Source organism: Phoenix dactylifera, chromosome 7, assembly GCF_051530095.1.
Source record: "Phoenix dactylifera cultivar Ajwa chromosome 7, Ajwa_hap1_PhDact_Kaust_v1.1, whole genome shotgun sequence".
Classification (NCBI taxonomy): Eukaryota; Viridiplantae; Streptophyta; class Magnoliopsida; order Arecales; family Arecaceae; genus Phoenix; species Phoenix dactylifera.
In genome coordinates, this window is record NC_143196.1 from 2679506 (window position 1) to 2701581 (window position 22076).

Consider the following 22076-nt stretch of genomic DNA (forward strand, 5'->3'; position numbering starts at 1 on the left):
GCTTCTACCTTTTGAATGCTAGTCACTCCAGAGATATATCTTGGATTTATTATTTTCTGACTTTATTGAATGTATCTGTACTAAAAATGTATAAATTTTTTGTTTCAGCAAAAAAAAAAAGAAGAAAAGATTTGGTATGGCCAGCTTTTGATGGATGTGATCTTGTTGAGGAGCTGTAGTGGAAGCAGCAATGTGAATATTGAAAAGGTGACTCAGAAAAACAGAGGAAGAACATATCGTGTGGAATTTGGGACACTTGACTAGTGCCGGGCTGAAAGGTTTGAATGTTGCTGGTAGCAGACAATCTTTAGGATTCAGCCGCCAGTGTAGACTATGGACTTCCTCTCTGTCTAGTTGATATTGGTGTCACAGGTCCGATGACACTGTTAAGAGATGGATTTGGGTAAAAGCGACAAAACCAATGATGGTCTCCACTATGGCTTTCTATATCAAGTTGTCAGTTGCCCTCCACTTGTGTGATTCTGAGTCCATGTCTAGGCTTCTGGTGCTTCTGTAAGGAATGGTCGTGATTAATCTGGCGGTGCGTTCTATGGCACCGGCTCGGTGCACTCACAGTGTAAACGATACCGACAGGTAAATGATGCCGACACGATTGTCCTTTTGTTAGAAGAGAGGAGCAAAATCTACCCGCAAGAAGTTTTTCTCATTTGTGTGCGGCACGAGCCACATGATTCCCCATCTTTTCTCTTCCATGCAGGGCCCACCTAAACATCCCATGGAGCCCATGCATGAGTTGGAGAAGGATGTGGCACATGCCATGGGTGGGTGATGGAAACCTGCAACAATGTGTACATAAGAACATGCCTCTGGTGAGAATATGCAGGAGGCAACCATGAATAATTGAATTGCAGGGTCCACTTCTCCACCATCTACTAGGATGCCTCTCCTCCTTCACTCACCTATCTGCTGGTAGACCAATCTTAAAGCAATGCAGTGATCCCGCATGTCCATGTCCGGCGCTAGATCGGTCCTCTGATGCTCTTCTCCTTCTCAACACCATCATAGCTGATCTCACTAGTAGCTCTATCCAAGTTCTCTCATTTCCCTGCAAACTCAACTGTGGCTACAACTCATATTAACTCCTTTCAGTTGCTTCTCTTCCATCAGTTCAGGACAAAGAAATTCTGTTCATGTAGGATTAACTGGTTGAGCAAGTGTTTTTTTTTTTTTTTTTTTACTGAAACAGATGTATCATAGAGTATGGGCACGGATGCAACTAAAAAAAATCAAAAAAATAATAGACTTTGGAATGCAACGCTTTTTTTAAATCTAAAGAATATTTTTGGGGCAAATGTTCAAACTCAAATGTGGAGCAGCACAAGGAATTGGAGGGCAAGGAGGTATCCGAGGAGTCACCGACGATAGGAGGAGGCAGTGGAAGCCAACCAACTCGGAGCCAATCAGAAGAAAATGGTGGTGTTGGCTTCTCAGATGATTGACTACCTTATTCTGGGTGTCTCGGGGGTAGGTGTTGGGTGGTTTTCACGTGGGCTGCTTGAATTGGTAATCTGGAGGGCAGTTAAAAAACCATTTTTTTTAGTGGCTCGTAGTCCGAATCCATAGCTCTGTCCTTGCTACAATCTAAATATTAAATACGAGCTCTTAGGCTGAAACCTGGTCAAAGTCGGATGTTGGATTCCATGCAATCCTTGCATCACATGGTAGCTGTCCTTTGTGAGTCTCTCGTCATTAAGATTAATTAATGTTAATTAGACAAAACATTTCAATATTATATAGAAGGGGATCATCTCTATGTTTGGAATCTATTATTATTTTTTGAAGTTTCGATTCCTTTATTAAATTATTAGTAAGGGCGTGAGGCTCCCTTATTCAAAGAGAATAAAGAAAGAACAGCCGTGGATTGTGACCCTTCTTCTTCCTTTTTATCTTTAGGACATGGGTTGGGATTCCACCTTCATGCCACCACAATGGATTGAGACCACAATTTCTCTAGGGTTTCCATCAGGCTGCTGTTTTCTTTCCTAGCATCTGCAGACTAGGTGTTTGCTCAAAAGAGCGTCCGCAGAGTAAGGGTGTTAAAGGGTGCCTACATAATATACCATAAAGGAAGATTTTATGCTTTACTTTTATGTCAAACGGCAGGATGCAAATTGAATGGATAGTTGATAACGTAACTGAATAATTAAGGTCTTGCAATAAAGTGCAAGAATAAGTACAAACGCAAAAGAAGACCTCAATATGTTTTGGTTCTATCCCTATTTTTTTAAAAAAAACTTTGATACCATGAGAATCCGTGCCCATATTTGTTTATTCATATTGACTATGTATTAGGTAGATATTAGATATTTACAGTGGGCTAAAAAATACAAATAATATCTTCATATTAGTTTTTTTAGATGAAATTTTTTGTTGTTACAAATAGTATCTGAGCAAGCTTGGTCTATGGCCTATATGGACTACCGACCATTGTACTTATATAAAAACAAAAAACCAAATAATATCTTCCAGCTAGCTTTTTTGGATGAGGTCGTAGGTTATTACATATACTACTAGGATGCCATATTCATGGGAAGAGATAAGAGAGGTTCCATCCTGGCCCCTAGAAGATACTTGCTAATGTAAATTAATCATCAAAGCCTTTCACCTTGCCCTATTTTTTTGTAAAATTATCATTAGATTTGATCTTACAATACTAGCTATATTTCAATATCTTGGTTACTATATATCGCAGAAGATATCAAGAGATCAGGATATCCCTTTCAACTGAGATAAAAATTTTATTTTGGTGGTTGATCTTAGTGTCATCCACCCATCAAGTTAACTGAGATATCCAAGATCAAAAACTTGTGTCCTGTCTGAAATTTTCCTCTTACAGGCGACAAAACATTACAAAAAGTATAATAAAACAGAAACGCAGTAACAAATTTAGTAACTAGAGAAAGCAAGTGATACTAATATCAGTCTCTCTCTCTCTCTCTCTCTCTCTCTCTCTCTCTCTCTCTCTCTCTCTCTCTCTCTCTCTCCCAATACATACCCGACATGCCGACTCTGGTAATGTAGAAATGTTAGAGAGCCAAGAAGACGACTTAAACATATCTGACACGAGTGAAAAAGAGAAAATAAGGAGAACATTCTACAAGAATTGGAAATATTTTATAGAAAAAGAAGTGCATTGAGTGTTCTAAGACCCTAAAGAAACTTCAAGTTTGGAACATGGTCATATAAAGAGTCATTCTCGGAATAATATTTTGCAAGGAACTAGGTCTTCTCATTTTCAAGAAGATCCCTAGCTCAATTTGGTTTAGTATCAAGGATAACGGAGTGCCATACAAAGTAAGTAGAAATCTTTTCTCTCTCGATGAACCTCCATAAAAAAAGATTATCATTTGAAGAGCCAACCGAGATCCTTTCCTCGAATTGAGCAAGCATGAGCCAGGCAACAAGCCATAGCCAGATCTCAATAAGGGAAGAAATAGCATTAATTTTTTAAGGCCATAATCTGAGATTGCGCCGACAAGTGAGGCTCAAAATCAACCCCAATTGACTCGATCAACAAGTTGTTTTCGGATTTCAGAGTGGTAGAAGAAGTTGAAAAAATAGAGTATATGAACAGATTCATCTTTTTTTCCTTTCTCATTTTGCTCACGCTATCAGTCAGCGGTTAAACTTAAACACTTTTTCTCGCACTGAAGGAGGGAGGAATTCAGCCAATTGGCTTTCACCAGTTTGTCATGAGAGTTCGTCAATCTTCTTACCATGACGAGAGTTAGTCAAAAATAAATATTGGTCTAGAAGTCGAAGCAGAGTCCTGTCCTATCAGAAAATACTATACTAAAATATTTTTCTAAAGAATCTCCCTTACCAAGTTCTTGTTCTCCATATTTTGATCTTCTGATGATGCAAGACGATCAGCCTTAAAAAAGCTTTTAGTAAAGCTATTGTAGAGTGGTTAAAAGGTGAAGATAAGATCGAGTCATTCTTTCTCTTATTACAAATAGAAAGCCAAAATAGACAAGGGCTTTCCTCAGAAGGGGGATTCAAAAAAATATGAGTTTTTTAAAAAGGTAAGGAGTTCGGTTTTGCCATGAATGAAAAAAGAAGTACTCGAAAAGAAAGTCCTTCGACTAGAGATCTATTGGAGTCGAGGTCCGCTAAGGTTAGACAAATAAGGTCAGTCCATCAATACTTCAAGTTTAAATAAGATTCCTTTTTTACCCTTCATAGTTAGCGACAATGCCCCAAACTTCTTAAAAAATCAGACCAAAATCAAGGCTTTACTTTACTGGATCAGCAACTGGGTCAGCGAGATCCTCAGTCCCAAGTCTTTCAGCCCTAGTTTGTGAGGGTGTAGTCTCTCCAGAGAGAAAGTTCCATTGAATCAAAAAATCCTTGGTTTGCTGGACAAAAAAAGTTAGATAGAAAAAAAGGGTTGTTCCTTTTGGAGCAAGTAAAATCTTCATCTTGTCTCAATCCCACCGACGGAAAAAATAGAGTAGAAGGAAGCACTAAGACCAAAAAATATAGGAAACCCATGTGATTCAAAGACTTGACCAGCTAGCAACTATAAACCACAGTCCTCGAAATGCCCTCTGAAAATCATTCCAATGCATCACAATTGAAGAAGAGAAGGAATTTATGGAGGAATAGATAAGTTCTGGATTAGGAATAGTTTTTGTTCTTGTATAGGCAAGTGTAGCATCCGAAGCCGTTCAATATGTTTTTCAAGAATGGGTACTTTAAGGATTCGAAATGGAAAGCTGCTCACGGGTAGAGCGATCCATAAAAGCCAGTTAGACGACCTACTTTGGATGAAGTTTGATCATTAGTTGCTCCAGCAGCAGAAAGGATGTTGAGAAATGGCTATAAAGAAGAACATGGGGCCGAAGATAGAAGTAAACAAGGGGCTAAGATGCACTATCTCATAAGGAATAAGGAATTATCCTTCGCTCTTCACATTGAAACAATGTTTCTCAATAAATTAGATAATGATGTGACAAGATTTTTTTTTAACTTTTTTATCGTATAGTGAAACTTTCGAAAGTCATTTTTCGTATCTCAAAATGACATAGATAGAGACGGAATGGAATCTCCATAGTAGCAGCTGCCCTTATAAAATCAGTGGTGATTGATTTTGGTCGAACGACTTTGAAGAACGAAACTATCTCCCGTCTTGTGGGACTGACCACTACAAGTAAAGTCAAAAGTGCTTATATGTTTAACACATTTTTGTTTCAATGACAAGCTGCTCTTTTATTGCCTGATATTTTTTTGTTTGATGAATACTCTCAAAATTATGTATCTACTTATTATCTTTTTGCCTCTACTCGATAGTTCCGTAGCCGGTTTTTTCAGATATTTTCTAGGATTAGAAGGAATCGCTATAATGACCACCATATGCATTTCATTTTCTTCGATCTTATCTTTGATTGCTTTTTATGAAGTCGCACTGAGAGCTAGTATTTGCTATCTCAAAATAGCTCCATAGATCTCAACAAAAATATTAGATGCTTCTTGGGGCTTCTTTGGCAACCGTGAAGTCACCGGATGAATTGATGAGTAGATAGATCAGATCCGGATGATGCAGTTGCTCTGCGGCGATATGGACTCCACTTGCTCCTACCCACCCCAAGGGTATCATAACATGTTGAGAATCGAGGAAGGACATACTGGACGTAACAACTCCTATCGGTTAGGGGTTGTGTCGCCTTGCCTTTCAATCGATACACAGTTGAAGAGGCCGATCACAAATACTATAGGTGTAGGAGCGAGGTCAAGGAAGGCTAAGATGACACCTTGCATATGGGTGGCAAGAGGGCACTTATGCCTCGACGGTGGGGCCTTATGGGGAAGGGCCCAACCCAATAGGGACAGCACACCCCACATGAAGTGCACCTCTGTATCGACTAAATCACTCGATCTAAGGGTAACATTAGTAGAACCGACGAATTACGTGAGCTGGTTAGATACGTGCAGCAGAGGGCTAGTAGTACCCCTCTTTTCTTGATCCAGCCTTTTCTTCGCTTCAGTAGTTAATCACCTAAAATCCAAAGAAGCTGGCTTGCATGCCATACCAATACCCATACAGTGTCAGGCAGACAAGCGGCAGACTCTTAGTTTGATTAGGGAAGGAAATAAGGGGCCTAAGCATGGCATATGCCGTACACTTTATTGGCAAAGAAAAGCAAGACCATACCTATTTTTCCAAGCTTGTTTAGACATATGGTTCCCACGGAAGATCAAGTTCGTGAGCTGTGTGATGGGAAACCTTTCCACATGGTTTGAAGAGCACTAAGGACGAATGAGAGGTTCACCACTACATCATTGCAAGGGGAGCTCGCTTGGCAGATAGGTTTGACTCGTAATTCACTTTTGACTCTGTGTTCAATAGACCGATCATAGTTATGTTAATTGTGGTTACATCCATAAGTAGCTTGGTCCATATTTATTCCATTTCATATATGCCTGAGGATTTGCATAGCCCTCGATTTATGTGTTATTTATCCCTACCTACCTTTTTTATGGTAATGTTGGTGACTGGAGATAACTCTCTTCAATTATTCTTGAGATGGGAGGGAGTAGGTTTTGCTTCATAATTGTTAATTCATTTCTGGTTCACACAATTTCAAGTAGATAAAGCAGCTACAAAAGCTATGCCTGTCAATCGATAGGTGATTTTGGATTAGCTCTTGGGATTTGGGTCATTTTACTCTCTTTCAAATAGTATACTTTTCAACCATTTTTACTCGTGCGAGTACCCCAGAAATTCATGGATATTTTGCAATATGAGATTGAATGCCATAACTTTGATTTGTATTTTACTTTTTATTAGTGCTATTGGACAAGCTGCACATATAGGATCGCATATCCGGTCACCCGATGCAATGGAGAGTCCTACTCCAGTATCTACTTCGATTCATGCAGCTAATATGGTCACAGGTGTCATTTTCATGATAGCAAGGTGCTCCCCTTTATTTGAATAACTACCTACGGTTTTGATTATTATTACTTCTACAGAAGCTATGACGTCATTCCTTGCGGAAACCACTGGAATATTACAGAACGATCTAAAGAGGGTCATAGCTTATTCAACTTGCAGTCAATTAGGCTATATGATCTTTGCTTGCGACATCTCAAACTATTCAGTTAGCATCTTTAACTTAATGAATCATGCATTTTTCAAAGCATTACTTTTCTTGAGTGCAGGTTTGGTGATTCATGCCATGTCGGATGAGCAAGATATGCAAAAGATGGGGAGGCTTGCCTCCTCGTTTTCTTTGACCTATGCCATGATGCTCATGTGCAGCTTATCTCTAATTGGAGTTCCTTTTCCAACTAGATTTTATTCCAAGATGTGATTTTAGAGCTCGCCTACACTAAGTATACCATCAGTGAGAACTTTGTTTTTTAGTTGGAAAGTCGATTTGTCCTTTACACTTCTTATTACTCTTTTCATTTACTATTTCTAACATTTCTAGACCAACTAATTCATTTAAGCGAGATAGATTACCATGTCATGATGCGCCCATTCCTATGGCCATTCCTTCAATACTTATGGCTCTTGAGAGTCTCTTTGTAGGATACTTAGCCAAAGTGTGACCCGTTAGCCCATAAGTCAGCACTGTGGCGAAGCGGCTGTTGCCCATCCGACACGATCGTACGAGGTCACAAATCAACCAACACGATCATTTGAGGTGAACAAGAATTGGGGATCGAATGTGGGTGAAATTTCTGCCAATGACTGAGATGTTCAGTCGACTCTCTCCCCTTTTGTAGGGGTTCGGACCTTACGAGTGAGCGGAAAAGAGAGGAGGAAAGAGGCCATGGTGAACCATCATAATAAGTAAACAAGTGTAAGCTTTCCTGCCTGACAGTATGGAGTACTAACCACACCAAGGGATTAAATGGCCACTTTCTAATAGGACTATGTCTGGGGAACCGCCGCCCCCCACAAGGTATATCTCGCACTTATGGGCCGCTATAACTATCCAAGAAGACACTCGAAACTTGAAGGATAAACAAACTTACCCAGTGGTTTGCCGAGCTACAAGTCCTATGATATGGAAGCGGGATTCTCTAAAAAGCCAAGGTCGTGGATGGCCAAAAGGGCCCACTTGGAGACTTGGGATCTTAGTAGGAAATGCAAAGATTGCTTAAAGTTGGTCGGACGATAGGCGAAAGAGAAAAAAATTTTACTTCTGATCTGAGTAGGCTCAACATAGGGAATACCCTAGCCTTGGGAACCGAGACCTGGCCATCCCATCCCGATCGACGTTCTAGCAAAGTTTATCCGTCGACAGCTGCATATTTTGACCTAGTTTAACAAAAATATTCGGAGATCCCTTTTCTGAATCCATACGTCTTTCCGTAGATTTTACCATTACAGATTTATCAGAAAAGAAATAAAAATATCCATATTTTTTCACCATGGTGTGTATATCGTGCAATTGCTCTTCGTCCTATTTCTATTTGTCTAGCTGTGATCTAAATGGGTTCAAATGCCTGAAGAACATATCCACCGAAATAAATATGATTGCCTCGACAAGATATTCATTTCATTCTTCCTTTATTCTTTTTATGAAATATGGCTCTTTTTGGGCTATAGTTGATGGTTCTTTCTTAATTCCACCTCTACTGCAGAATCGCACATGAGAGTTTTTTTCATCCAACTCCTCGTGGATGAAATGATTCAAGAATATTACAAATATGCATTTAATTAATAGATAATATAAAATGTAATGGGGTTTATTGATATTTAATTTTTACATAGCAAGATGTATATACAAGATATACAACTAGATGTGTATATGCATATATATTTATAGAAAAATGCTTCTTTTTTTTTGTAACGAATCCTTATTTTTATCCCTATCGAATCACATCAAAATATGGTTATCTAATCAAAAAAGGCTTCGCGGGCGAATATTGACTCTTTCTTGTTTTATTCATAGGGTTAATCCATGATCTCTCAGAAGAAATCCTTTTTTTTTTTTTGGTTCGTTCCACCATCCCGCTCAATGAATTTTGAGGATTCATTTTCAATAGAATCCTATGCAGCCACAGGTTTCAGCGTTCCCATAGCTTCTCCATTAATGGTTAGGCATGAACTCTGCAATAGAGCTCCCAATGAAATTCGTTCTTAAGTCAATCTCCTCAGTTTCTATTAACCCGAGGCTCTTTATTATTAAAAAAATTTAATTAAAAAAATATTAAATTTATTATTGTTATTATTATTGTTACTATTAGTGCTATTACTATAAGTAATGCTTAATATACTTGCAAAAGGATAGCTGTGATGGTCTTCTTGCCTTCAAAGTTAATGATAGGTCATTGAGATTTAAGATCTAAAATGTTGAGCATAATCTACACTACAAAAAATATAGAAACCAAATTTTATATTTTTTGGTAGTCTTTTGACCCATACATCAAATTGATGCAAAATTGAACGGGATTAATTGACTAGTATAATAAAATATATAATAAGGCACATACAATGAAAATCTATTTTGTGAATCATTACAGACACATCTTAAAACATATTAGATTTAAATTCACTAGGTTTTAATGATTTGATCATAGCAAAATTTAGTATCATGTTATCAAATTATCTATCTTGGTACCTTCTTGATAATTAGGTTAGAGGCTATCAAAATATATGAATTTTTGTTTTCAATTATTTTTTATAATGTAGATCATGTTAAGAGTTTGGATCTCAATTTGAATGTTTTATTATTGCTTTTGAAGAAAAGAGGATCATTGTTGAAGTTGTTGTTATTGTTGTTATTGGTGGCAATGTCAATATTATAATGTGAGGCAGCGATTGGATTTAAACTCATGCCCTCCACGTTTTTTTTTCCCCGGCACAAGATAGGCATGCTTTTAAAGCGATGCCGTGCAGCAAAGGGAGCAACAAGCTTGTGTAAGAATGTTAGCGTTTTGCAAATAATATCACATTTCCTAATAACATTTAAATAAAATAATTTCCTCATAAAAGTTGTAATGTCATTGTACCTAGAATGCCAATCAATTAATCATACCCCTACACTGTTGATCATGCAACTTTAGTTCCTATAACTTCAAAAAAAAAAAAAAAATTTAGTTTCATATAACCAAATAGTAGTTCTCCATGGTCTTTAAGTACTTTATAGTCCAAACAAAGAGAGAAAATGTGGTAGCTCAATGGAACAGGGCCTTACTTCCAACCAAGTGGTTTGGAGTTCGAAATGCACGGGCGTCGATTAAATTATGGAGACTGGATGCTCCCTACTCGGACGTGGAATTTGGAAGGGCTACTGGTTTGCTGGTAGCCTCGGTGGTGTCAGGTGCGGCGTACTCACATTGAGGGTTCGTGCCGGAGCCCAAAGGGGTATCCGAGCTGGGCCTACGGGTGGAAAGGGTATGAGTAAAACCAGCCGGGGTGCCAAACACAGGATCATTTCTACCCACATCGAATATTTTTTCTGGCGGGGTGGGGGCCCAATGGAGTTAAGTTATGCATAACCAGGGTTTCTTCTCCATACATAGCATCAACATATACATTATCACCCTTTATTTTATTATTATTGTTATTTTTTAACTTCTTCAAATGAGTGGACGATGGTCTATACAAGAAGGGGTTGCCTTCCTCAGCACATCCTAAACCCCCTTCCTCCTTGAAGGCAAGATGCTCGACCCGTAATCCTTGTAGATACCACGTTTATAGCAGATTAAATAGCTTATAAATGAGCTTTTTAAAATTTCATCCAAACAAAGCCTCAAAGACTTCCATTTATCATAGATCAAAGATAAGGAGATCTTTTTTCCTTCTTGTCGCAAGCGATGATAATTAAGTGAAGAGACTATATTGTTATTTTCTTCTTTTTTTCCTTTGTAAGCAATTGAAAAGTGAACTCATGAGGCAATAAGATTGAAATATTTGAATGACATCAGAAACCTTTTTACCAATTGCTAATTCCATTAGTTCATGGGTTAGAATTTCTTTCTAAGAAGTTGATTGTAATAACTAACAGGACTTGGTCATCTCTCCTCAATGCTGGGCTGCCTTCGTATTTCTCCTAAAGGAAAATAGTTGATCATGAGATAGAAATTGCAACTATAGCATACGAGAACACATCGGAACCGTATAAAGAGACCATCGTGCTGGGTTGGTATTCTGGCCCGGCCCACTTGACCGCCCAGACCCAACCGCGGCCCAATTCCCATGTGAGAGCAGTGGAAGACTCCCATCAGGTGTATGTATGCATGCATGCATGTATGTATGTATGTATGTATTGGTTAAATTTGGAGCTAGCCCAGTTTTTTTTAGACAAATTAAATTTGGAGATCAGTAGCTCTGACAAGAATTAGGCATCTGTTGTCTCTGACAAGCATAAAATTTCTACATGTATTGTTAAAAAAAAAAGAAAAAAAAAAGCATGCCTTAATTTATTTACCACTTCTCTCTCATTTCATAGACTCATGAATTGTAATTGATAGGTAAAGCCCATTTCTCTCTTAAATAAAAACACATACTCACATATGTGCATAAAAAAACCTCAGGTCTTGCACTATTTGAAGATGGTATTGTAGAAAAGTGATTGGTGAGGTACAGCATGAGAACCATCTTTTGTGGAAGACACAAGAAAATTGTGAAGGTTCAAAAAGGTTTACTAACTAATGTCATGGTCTGAAGCTACAGCAGAAGTGAAACTTCTGATTGTGAGAGAGAGAGAGAGAGAGAAGTTACGGTGAATGTTTGCATCTCATCATTCTTCAGCGTTTTTGCCATGATTCTGAGACATTTATAGGAGCCACTGAGCCAGAATTTTGACTTCTTGAAAGGAGTCAATTTCTTATTGAAATAGCAATATCCACTTGCCTAAGCAAAAAAAAAAAAAAATAGCAATCCACTAACATGTACATTATTACTTGCGCTCATCCAAAAAACCAAACAACCGTCAAAAACTCACAAAGGTGCATAGCACTTCATTACATATGATGATGCAAGGCATTTAGGTTAACGATGCAGCCTCACTCATGGGGAGGTCTTTTTTGATGGTGCAGCTGGTGGGATACCAGGAAACAGAGGATTTGGAAGGAACGGGAAAGGAGGGAAGTGGAAGGCCGGCGGGGGTGGTGGTGGAGTGAGAAATGGAATTGGAGGTAACGTAGGCACAAGTGGTGGCAGAAGGGATGGTGGTGGCTGTGGCACCAGTGGTGGAAGAAGGGATGGCGGTGGCTGTGGAAAAACTGGTGGCAGAATAGATGGTGGTGGCTGAAGTGGATTGGGTGGCAGCGGGATTCCGCCAATGTTAGGCGGAGATGGAAGAAATGGAATTGGAGGAAAGAAGAACGCAGATTGATCAAACTTCTGATCTCCAAGAATTGGTTTCTGAAAGCAGAGCTCCGGTTGCTTCAAAGGCCTGAAGGTGAAGAACCCAGCTGAGTAGACAGGCACACCATTCCTTCTGGACTTGAGACGAAGCCCGGCGGAAGTGGCAGAGGAAGCGATGGAGCAGAATGGCTCGTTGCTTCTAATTAGCTTCACAGAGCAAGACTCGATCAGTCTTATGTGCTTGCCAACTTCAAGAGGTAGTCGAACTCTGAACTCTCCGCGCCGATTAGTCTTCACCTCCTTCCGAAAGCTGAGCTTGGCAGCACCATCCCCACATTCAACTGCCACTGAAGCACCTGTGGTGAAAGCAGAACAAAGAGTTTATCAGATGTGGAAAGATTGGACCTTGTTCAAGTGAGAGAGAGAGAGAGAGAGAGAGAGAGAGAGAGAGATGGGAGAACCGACCTGCTATGAAGTGGCTAGGCTTTGAGAACTCCTTGTGAAAACAGGTGTCACAGTAAACAGTTCCAACCACCATTGCAGATGGGTGATTCTTTTTTCCATGGCGAGCAGCTAAAGAACCATGGAGGCAGAAACAGAAGGATATAATTAACAAGCAGTAGACTCTAGCTCCAGTACCCATGTCTCAAGACAGTGAATTATTCTTGTGTATGGACTACTGAACACAGGCTGTTCCAAGTATTTATAGAACGTTTGTCTTAGATGCACCAACTCCTCCAGGAAACCCAAGGAATCGAACAGTTAGAGCTACAAGCCTCTCTTTTTCATTTGGAATCAATGAAAACTTTAAAGCAGCTATTATGTCGATCATATGGGAACCCACAACTGCTAGCGAACACTGGCCTTTTACCAAAGCATCAGCAAGGAGAGGAGGAGAAGGTTAGAAGGTTATGCTTTCTTTTAGGCTGACGCTTTGCTTTTGGCTAGCTGGGGATGTTGTGAAGCTCATGTACTGCCGTATATTAATTTGCTTGGATGTCATGCGGCCTGTTGGGCCCCTGGTGGTTCACGGGGCAGTGCTAAGACAAGAAGAAAAAATGGTAAGAGGATAGGGTTCACAAGCATTGGCAAGCTTGCATGGCTCCAGACAAAAGTTTGTATCACGTACGTCAAACTTTGGTTGGTAAATGGTCACATCACGCTGCATATTCTTGGCTTTTAATCTGCCATATCGTAAGCGGTAAGCTCATCCAGAATTGTCCCTGAATCGGATGAATTGAAGCAGTGGATAAATGCAGTTCTTTTAACATGGCCATGGCCTTATCAAAAAGGGATCTACTGTGCTCCTCAGAACACTAGTTCCAATGAGATGAAAACAAGGCTATGGCCATGTGATTGTTCAGGCACATCATCTTCCATAAATCCTTCGAGAAAATAAGTACGGATCCTTTGCTGTGCATGGTTAGCATCCTAAAATACCATGCAGTCCTTAATGGCTGTCATTGATGAATGGTCATCAAATAAAACAGCTTTACTTATCGTATACGGCGAAGCTTGTTTTATAGCTATCCAGATGATTATGAAGTGCTGCATAACACTCTACGGCGCAAATAATATGAATCCTGTTTTAGAAAAATTTGACAGTGATATATGTGCTTGTCTTTTTCGTTTTTCATGTGGGCATGAAAGGAAATCATATTCACCGAGTTCTGAAAAATTTAAGTATCATGCCGACCTGACAAGTTTGCCGCCATCAACGTAGATTGTAAGTTCTATGAACTGACATTATGAACAATCTCGAACCCTGTTCAACATCTTCTCTCAAATCAGGCATGGATCTGAAGCAAACTTTTGTAGGCCACGTATTGTTGCAAAAATTGGGGTCTTCATGGACTGGTTCCTTTTTAACGAAATCCTTCTGGACATTGTTGTGAAGGAACAAATCTATAACAGTGCAAGCATGGACCATCTTTAAGATCTAGTGAATGATGATTTTAAGATCAAGATGATCAAAAGCATAAACAGATGGACAAGTTGGGTTTTCTGTTTCTAAGGTCACGTGCTTCAAGAAATCAACATTAAGACTGCAGTAAATTTGCCTGTGACTTCAATCCTTAGATATGGATGCAAATCTACAGGAATTGGTCCATGCATGCCCACATTCTGTCTGTCGCATTCCCATGAATGCATTCATTCCGACATTTATACAATGAATCCAGCATTCATCAATCCATCTCTGAAAAAAAAAAACAAATAACCACATACACTGGGGGGAAAAAACAATAAGTAAACCATAAAGACTTCTATGAACCACTCCATTAATAAGCTCTGAAGAAATGATTTATAAGTCTAACTCTGAGCACAGCCCCAAATTACTGTCCCACGAACTTTAAGCTTCAGAAAAATAAAATTATCATTTTAATAAGACATAATATTGAGTTGGTGTAACCAAACATGCTGATGAAACTGCACTCCTATATAAACAAAAGAGTCAGTTAAATTAATATAGAGAACCTTTTCAGTTTTCCAGAGAGCTAAGAACTGATCCTAGTGAATCTCTGTTTGACAATTGCTGCGCTGCCGGATTATCTGATTCAATTACCAAAATTTGAGGTAAAAAGAAATGTAAGATCTAACAATGAACTTATCACATCTTCCAAAATGAATCCTCCCCCCAGATATGACAGTGATACTGCTGATGCCTTCTCTTGTATACAAGTTTCTTCGAAAAATAAATAAGACTTCAAAATGACGACCATCAAGCTGAAATTTTTAACTTGACTATGAGAAATTGAGATAACATCAAAGAAGAATAGAGTAAAGCCATCATGCTTCAATGCGAAATACACTCTTTAAGATACAGATGTGTGGAATTCGCGTACCGATTCCATAAATGCTTATATCTGCTGATGGCCAACTTTAGCCATGGCTTCAAATTACCATTATAGTGCACGACAGCTGCACTCTCTATCAACCTATCATCAATGTCCAAGTCATATCCCAATCCCAGAACATGCCATCTCCGGTCAAGTGGCTCCACCAGCCCATAAAATGCAAGAAGGCCAGGAGGAAGTATGCCCGTCTTCCAGAGCATCTGGTCGGCATTCTGCTCCTGCCAGTAGTGATACTTTGCAGTCACGTTTGCTTTCTTCCATGCTATCAGATCAAATATGTTCATCCCAAATGCCCATCCACATGCTTGAGGGTCGAATGTTGAGCTGATCAGGGGATTGGAGAAATTGAGATATTTGTAGAACCGATGGAACGACTCAAGGCAAGTCTCCACAGCTCCAATTACATTCCCATGCAATTCCACTGAAAATAGAGGGGTTAGATCCTTCTGCACCACGACATCATCGTCAAGAAACACCACCTTCTCCAAAAGTGGGTGTATTTGTGGGATATAGAAGCGCAAGTGGTTCAACAATGAAGCAAATTTTGAGTTCCCGAACTTTGTTTCCCCATTCTGATCTATTGAACCACCCATGAAGTAATTAGCCTGGGTTCTTGCATCCGACAACTGTTTGACCAGTGGGGAGTATGAGCCATTCAACCAAGAGAACTCTTCTATTCTTCGAACTTCTATTGTGCACCCTTTAAAGTCATTCCTGAGGAACCAGGTCACCATGGCCCGGTAGTTGACCTCGTCAGTGACCACATGAAACACAAGCTGTTGTGGGTGCTCAGCATTGGAAACAGTGGAATTCACGACCACTGAAGTTGAGAGCACATTATCAGAGAATATACAGAAATGGTATAAGTTGTTGTCCACAAGCCGAGGTGTGTTCCTATGCTCATCTGCGAGTTTTCTAAGTGCTGGATCTCTAAACCACTCTTCTGTCAGTTTTATGTTGAAACAGTGGAGACTTCTAGGCATGGCTTCAGCAGCCAATTGACCAAACTCTGCACTCTGCACTATCGCTGCATTTGCACGCTCTTCAAGGGCAACAGCATGGTTCTTCAATGTTATTATCATCGTGCTGATGTCATAATGCGAGTCTTGGGCCTTGTATATCAGCTGCGCTAGGCGACTGACTACAGGATGGGCTTCTTCTTGGGTGATCGGTTTCCCTCTCACAGCTGCTTGAGAGAGCAACCGCTGGCAATTTCTGATCTGTGAGCTAAGCTCCCAAGCAAGCTGAAGGTCGCTATGCTCTTTTGCGATGACTACGTAAGCCTTGGCAAGTGTCATTTGATCAGCCAATTGTCTAGCAAAAGAAGTGCTGCTTAAAAGCTCTTGTGTGAGATTTAAACTTCTGTAAGGAATATCTTCCGTCGCCAGACCCTTGTCCTGAAAATTGTAGAAAGGCATGAGTGAGGTGGACTGCAAGAGAGAAACTGATAGAAAACACAAGAAGCGGCACAATACGAAGTCCCTTATGGTTTATCAAATATATGTAAGAGATTTGTCAAGTATATGTAAGAAAAAATAGGAGCAAATAGAACTTATACTACTGAGAAAACAGTATGCACTTTCAGATAGAGGCGGCGAAGTCTAGCAGGTCATTTTAGCAAAGCATTTCAAAAGATTCAATAAGAGACCACATAACCGAATAATTGCTGCAAACAGATATTAAATGCTTAAGCATCAAGGAGATGGCCTGATAGTTGAAAAATACTGCTTTTGTTTCCTGGACATCATGTTTTATGTTTTACAAAGAGGTCAAAAACCCGAACTATGCCCCTGAAATTAATCGTAAGCAATAACAGCAAGCAAAAGGCTACTTGATGCATTTGTGTTGCAACCAGATCAGAATTGAGCCTTCCAATCGAGGAGATGACTCCACATTCACAAAGTCAAGCTAATCTATAGTTTCAGATTGTTTCAATTTACCCACCCAATTACAAACTTATAAAAGCCAATATAGTGATGGTTATGCTAAAAGAATAAAGCAGTTAGATCTTCACTCTTTTTCCTTTTTCTTTTTCCCTTTATCTTGAATAGCCTATAGAAATTTACAAAATTTCCAAAGAACCAAAGTCACAAAGTTAAATCAACGACTGCAGCATTTTTATTATGAAAGTTATACACCACCACTTTACAGGAGTAAAGCAAGCACAAGATGAGCTAACATCACTATCTGCTAATCTCAATTGACAGTCAACAGCTACTCCCCAAAAAACCATCGGTTAAATTATCCCCCACCTCCTATGACTTGGTTAAGTCTCCTATTTCTTCCCATTATTGTCCTTCCCTCTTCTCCTATCTTTTCCCTTTTACTCTCTACTTTCTTGATTTTTTAATCATTGTTCACTATCCCCTTTTGTTTTCCCCATTTTTCTCTTTCGATGGCAGAACTCTCAGAAACCCCTAGTATATTGTCATCTCCCCCCCGACCCCAGAAGAATGTTAGTGACAGAACTTTCTACAAGTCAGAGACAGCCATCAATGCTCTTTGTGCAGATACTAACATCAACAATTTTAAATGCTCCTATTTCTTCCCATTCTTGTCCTCCTCTCTTCTCCTAACTTTTCCCTCCTACTCTGTGCTTTCTTTCTTTTATCTATCTTCACTATCCCCTTTTATCTCCCATTGTTCTCCTTCCATGACAGAACTCTCAAAATCCCCTAGGATATTGTCATCTGCCCCCTGAACCCAGAAGAATGATTTTCAATAATTAGAGCACCCACTTGTAGAATCCAGTACCCAATAAATGTCTCTCAGCCACATCCGTCATCCACTTTGTGCAGAAACTAACATCAATGATTGTAAAAAATTACAAAGATTACTAAAATATCATGATGTTACATTCCACGACTCAAATAATAACGAACTAATTAATTCCATGGATCTCATTTTTAAATCATGTAAATAAAGCTAATCTTTTCATAGCACCACTAGATCTCATCTAATTGAGGAAGACAATACTGAGCGTTCTTGCAGTTGGACTATTGGAGCAATGTTCTGCTGGATCTAAATCACCAATGGAATGCACCTGATGCACTATTGAATAATGCTGACATTGGGGTTCTTCCATATTAGGATCTTCTTCCTTCAATCTTCATTTGCATCAATTGAAACAACTTCTCTCAAATCAAAAATGTGGAGTCTTCCATCTCCAAGCTTCAACTATTTATTCTTTGACAAGAATTGGACACAAAACACCCTCTGATTTCTTCATGAAACTCATAAGTTATTAAAGTTGGATCAAATAACACTTTTCCAATTACTCGTCCACTTCACAGAGATAGCAAAACTGTGTTCAGAGCAGTGAAATCATTCACCAAATGTGTCATCCATTGACATCCCGACAGATACATTAATGTTCTTTATGCTTTGGTACCAATTTGATGAAAATTTGTTTTGATGATTGAATCTGAAAAATGGTCTAACTCTGATTTTTACATCAGATTGAAACATATGATGGCTATGGGAGGATTTACATGATCTACAATTGATAATAACAGTCAAACCCCGTAGTCCACACTCTAGGCACTAATAATAATAAACAAACAAATAAATAAATAAGAATATCACCTTAGGTGGATTGCTGCTTCTCCTTCTCCTATTTTTCTTATTTTCTCAATCACTAATCAATTCTCCTTAATTTTCTTCTATCTTGTCCTCTCTATCCTCCTCCCTACACTATCTTCTCCCTTCTTTTTTTTCCTGTCTTCATTCTATCTTCTCTAATGTCATTGATCAAAGTCTCCAAAATCCTCTAGAATTTGCCATGCTTTAGACAGACATTTCAGAGCCCCATTTTCTTTGTCCCTCTTCTTTATTTAAATCAAAGGGCCATCTCATAGAATCCGAATCCCAAAACATGCCCATCAGTTACAAGTATCTACCCTCTCTTTTGCATAAAAAGAAATAAAATGGACAAAGTTAGATACAGACCAAAAATATAATAAGACACCAAATCTTAAGCCCAAACTAAAATTAAATTACATCAAAATGACACTCAGTTAAGTTCTCAACAAAGGGAAAAAAGAAAGAGATCTACATTGCAGAAGAAGAAGATAATCAACAATAAGGACCAAAAAATCACAGGCTTTCATTATGCTGCAACCTGTAGAAAGGCTAAGATTAGCTTTGGTTCTGTTTTTTGAGAAATTTAATGATGATATAAAAGAGAAAATCATACATATGCAGCATCATTTAAATTTACTGATTTGCATACAAAACTGATATGTTTTTCTTTCTTACAAATGAAAATCCCAACTTGAAAGTTTTTTATCTTACCAGGCAATTTCAAATATCTTTCTGAGCTTATAGAAATTTCCGAATAAAAAAAAAAAAACATAGCTCATTAAAAGAAAACTCCTAGATAATACAAAGATATCTTATGGGGCATCATAATGTATATTGTAGTCCAGAAATGAGTTGAATGGCAAACCATACTCTTGGGCTAATGTGTCTACTAAAGTCCATGATCTTGGGCCTTATACAGCAATAGATACAATTTGAGCATCGGTTTAAACTGTGCAAGAAAATTACTTGCATCAAATAGACTCACCAATAAAACTGAATTCAAGACCCATAACAAATATTCTGGCATTCAAGTACCCCAATTGATACAATCTGGTACACTGTGACATCAAAATATTTGGAGATCCAATGTGAGAAATTGAATACGACAGAGTTACAGAGCAAAGTTTTCATGCCTCTTCCATCTCAGTGAGTAACCAATACCAAGATGAATTAAATTATGTTGACTGAGACAGAAAGCTAGAAAATTCTAAAGGAACCAACTTATCAAAAGAATGACTAAGATACTGAAATATCAGCTGGTATTAGGAGAAAACATTAACAACCATTTTAGGCCTAAATTTTGTTGAGTGGTGATTAAAATCCTATTTAAAGTAATAAAAACTAAAGTTCTCGGCTGATATATTGGTATCTAATTGGGTTATGTCTGGAGGAGATATCAGTCTATGTCAGCCAAGACAAGAAGGCCAATATTTTATATGTACTGAATAATTGACTGCCTGAAAACAATACATGTCAAGATCTCTACCAAGAAGAAAACCTTGGACAAACTGAGTCACGAAAATAATAACCAAAAGGGAGTTTCATTTCACACATAATGGAGTTTTCAAATTTAACTATTTAGGATGATGGAGATAATACTCTGAGTGAGAAATTAACATTCAAAGTTCCAGATCTGTATAGTGGGGAAATCATGATCATGCATGAAATTAGGTATAAATGTATTTATGTATTTATAGTGCATTGAGAACAATAAATTATAACAATGGACTTAGAAACTTTATGTGCGCTCAAACACCGAGACATGTCTTGCAAAAGTCAATTTGGCATAGGCATCTGCCCATAACAGCTTTTAGATAAGGGGGAACAACTATTGGTTGAATATGGTAATGTATAAAGGACGATGAAGATAAGGAGATCCACTGGCTAATACAAGGCCCATGGATCAGTTAGTCAAAATATTCTCATAGAAGTGAATTCCACAAGATTTTAGAAATTTAACAACAAATTCACTCATATTTAACAATTAGAATCCTAGTGATGGTTCATCAACTCATTGCATTACGGCAAGCTGTTCAGCAATGACAAGTAAATTTTGTAATACTTAAGACTTCATCACACGAGTAGCGTATGGTCATGCTGATGCTGTCATAGTTTTTTTTCAATTCAATATTAAAAGTTGATCAATGAATTAAGCAATGGCATCCCACATCACCCAAAATTTGTCAAAATCCTCTTTTATCTTTAAATCTTTACATTTTTTGAGAAGTTTTTGATAGTAAGACGTAGTTCATCAATACTGCAAAAGACATGAAAGAAAAAAAAATCAACATGATATTTAGAGTCAATTTCATATCACCTAAAGTGGCAATCTACCTAATTTTTATGATTAGACCCCAGTTCTAACATGCAACAACCTCCAGCTACGATTCTCCAGCGAACTAATTTCGGAGAACCTCATTTAGCTCCGGCAGCGACAGCTAACATAACCAATGACTGAATGCCCTAAACAAAATCATTCAAAAATAAAATTTGAAGCAGTGAGTAGTCAGTAACAACATCCAGTTTCCAGATTCCCACACACCACTTCGTAACTACAAAGCACAGTCCACTTGGAATCAAGTCCCCTCCATTGAACAAATAAGCTAAAAAGCTTCCAACTTTAAAAATCCCACAGGATGAACAGGACAAAACAAGAGAAACGAAATCAATAAGAGCCTTTTTTTCCACAAAAACATAGAACTAATAAAATGAGATCAGTTGATCCAATAATTCAATTGAAGTTACTCACATCCAAGATTCGAAAAACCAACAACAGAGCATCAAAACACTCACCCGGATCGGCGGCCCAAACCGGTCCTGGTGGTGATGGTGGACGACAAAGAGCAGCAACCCTGCGACGACAAAGATCCCCAGAAGCCACCAGATCCAATCCGAAAGCCTCCTCCTTGCCGGGCGCCGGAACTCGGGCGCCCTCCGCCGCATATCTCGATCGATTCAAACCCAGCGCCCACCCCAGCAACACCCACAAACCCTTCAGATTCGTTCAGCCAGCTCCAAACTCCACATCCCACGCCTCCTCTGGATCCCCAAGCTCCTACCTTTGCCACCGATTCCGACCACTTCCGCATCCAAATCAATTACCCATGCCTCCAATCCGACGGAGAACTCCAAAAGGTGGCTCCTTTCCACTCCCCCAGTCGAGGCGACGAAAAAGGCCACGAAAGGGACCGAATATGGCGAGGATTAGCGACGATAGTGGGTGATTCCAAACAAAGAGACGGAAGCCCCTTTGCTTCGTTGCCGCGGAAAAAATATATAACATATCGAAAGAAAACTAAGTGGACTCTCATTTATCGTATCACCACAATGTGATCCGATGATTTTTA

The 22076-nt window shown here is 38.9% G+C and overlaps 3 protein-coding genes and 1 long non-coding RNA gene across 6 annotated transcripts; 2 read left to right on the plus strand and 2 right to left on the minus strand.

Moving 5' to 3' along the window:
* The first annotated feature begins 108 nt into the window (after window positions 1-108).
* LOC148702851 (uncharacterized) lies at window positions 109-1295 on the plus strand. The gene is made up of 2 exons (XR_015967172.2): window positions 109-594; window positions 719-1295. It is a non-coding gene; the product is annotated as an uncharacterized LOC148702851 (long non-coding RNA).
* A 4985-nt stretch (window positions 1296-6280) lies between these two features.
* Window positions 6281-7495, plus strand: LOC120106602 (NADH-ubiquinone oxidoreductase chain 5). Its single transcript, XM_089924100.1, is given in 5 exon segments — window positions 6281-6287; window positions 6382-6645; window positions 6648-6674; window positions 6677-6733; window positions 6736-7495. Coding segments are annotated over 5 exon segments (957 nt in total). The 3' UTR covers window positions 7338-7495.
* Window positions 7496-11772: 4277 nt separating this feature from the next.
* LOC103722311 (uncharacterized) lies at window positions 11773-13322 on the minus strand. Its single transcript, XM_008812821.6, has 2 exons — window positions 12758-13322; window positions 11773-12648 (listed from the first exon to the last, which is right to left on the minus strand). The coding sequence occupies exons 1-2, from the start codon at window positions 12933-12935 to the stop codon at window positions 11993-11995; spliced, it is 834 nt and encodes a 277-aa protein (XP_008811043.2). The 5' UTR covers window positions 12936-13322; the 3' UTR covers window positions 11773-11992.
* A 1220-nt stretch (window positions 13323-14542) lies between these two features.
* On the minus strand, window positions 14543-22076 carry LOC120111096 (hexosyltransferase GAUT11-like). Of its 3 annotated transcripts, XM_088700946.2 has the most exons (4): window positions 21523-21639; window positions 19715-19787; window positions 15136-16544; window positions 14543-15016 (listed from the first exon to the last, which is right to left on the minus strand). In XM_088700946.2, exons 2-4 carry the CDS (start codon window positions 19754-19756, stop codon window positions 14848-14850), a joined length of 1620 nt encoding a protein of 539 aa, XP_088557072.2. In that variant the 5' UTR covers window positions 19757-19787; window positions 21523-21639; the 3' UTR covers window positions 14543-14847. The 3 variants fall into 3 exon arrangements, with proteins under 3 accessions (XP_088557072.2, XP_088557071.2, XP_038983494.3); XM_088700945.2 differs by lacking the exon at window positions 19715-19787 and having other exon boundaries at window positions 21523-22076; XM_039127566.3 differs by lacking the exon at window positions 19715-19787 and having other exon boundaries at window positions 15003-16544; window positions 21523-22065.

Coding starts and splice junctions, on each gene's coding strand:
- LOC103722311 (XM_008812821.6), bottom strand. CDS start 12,935: ATGGGTACTGGAGCTAGAGTCTACTGCTTGTTAATTATATCCTTCTGT. Junction 12,649..12,757: donor GCCTAGCCACTTCATAGCAG/GTCGGTTCTCCC, acceptor CTTTCACCACAG/GTGCTTCAGTGGCAGTTGAA.
- LOC120111096 (XM_088700945.2), bottom strand. CDS start 21,672: ATGCGGCGGAGGGCGCCCGAGTTCCGGCGCCCGGCAAGGAGGAGGCTT. Junction 16,545..21,522: donor GGTTTGGGCCGCCGATCCGG/GTGAGTGTTTTG, acceptor TACAATTTTCAG/GACAAGGGTCTGGCGACGGA. Junction 15,017..15,135: donor TATAAGCATTTATGGAATCG/GTACGCGAATTC, acceptor TAAAAATTTCAG/CTTGATGGTCGTCATTTTGA.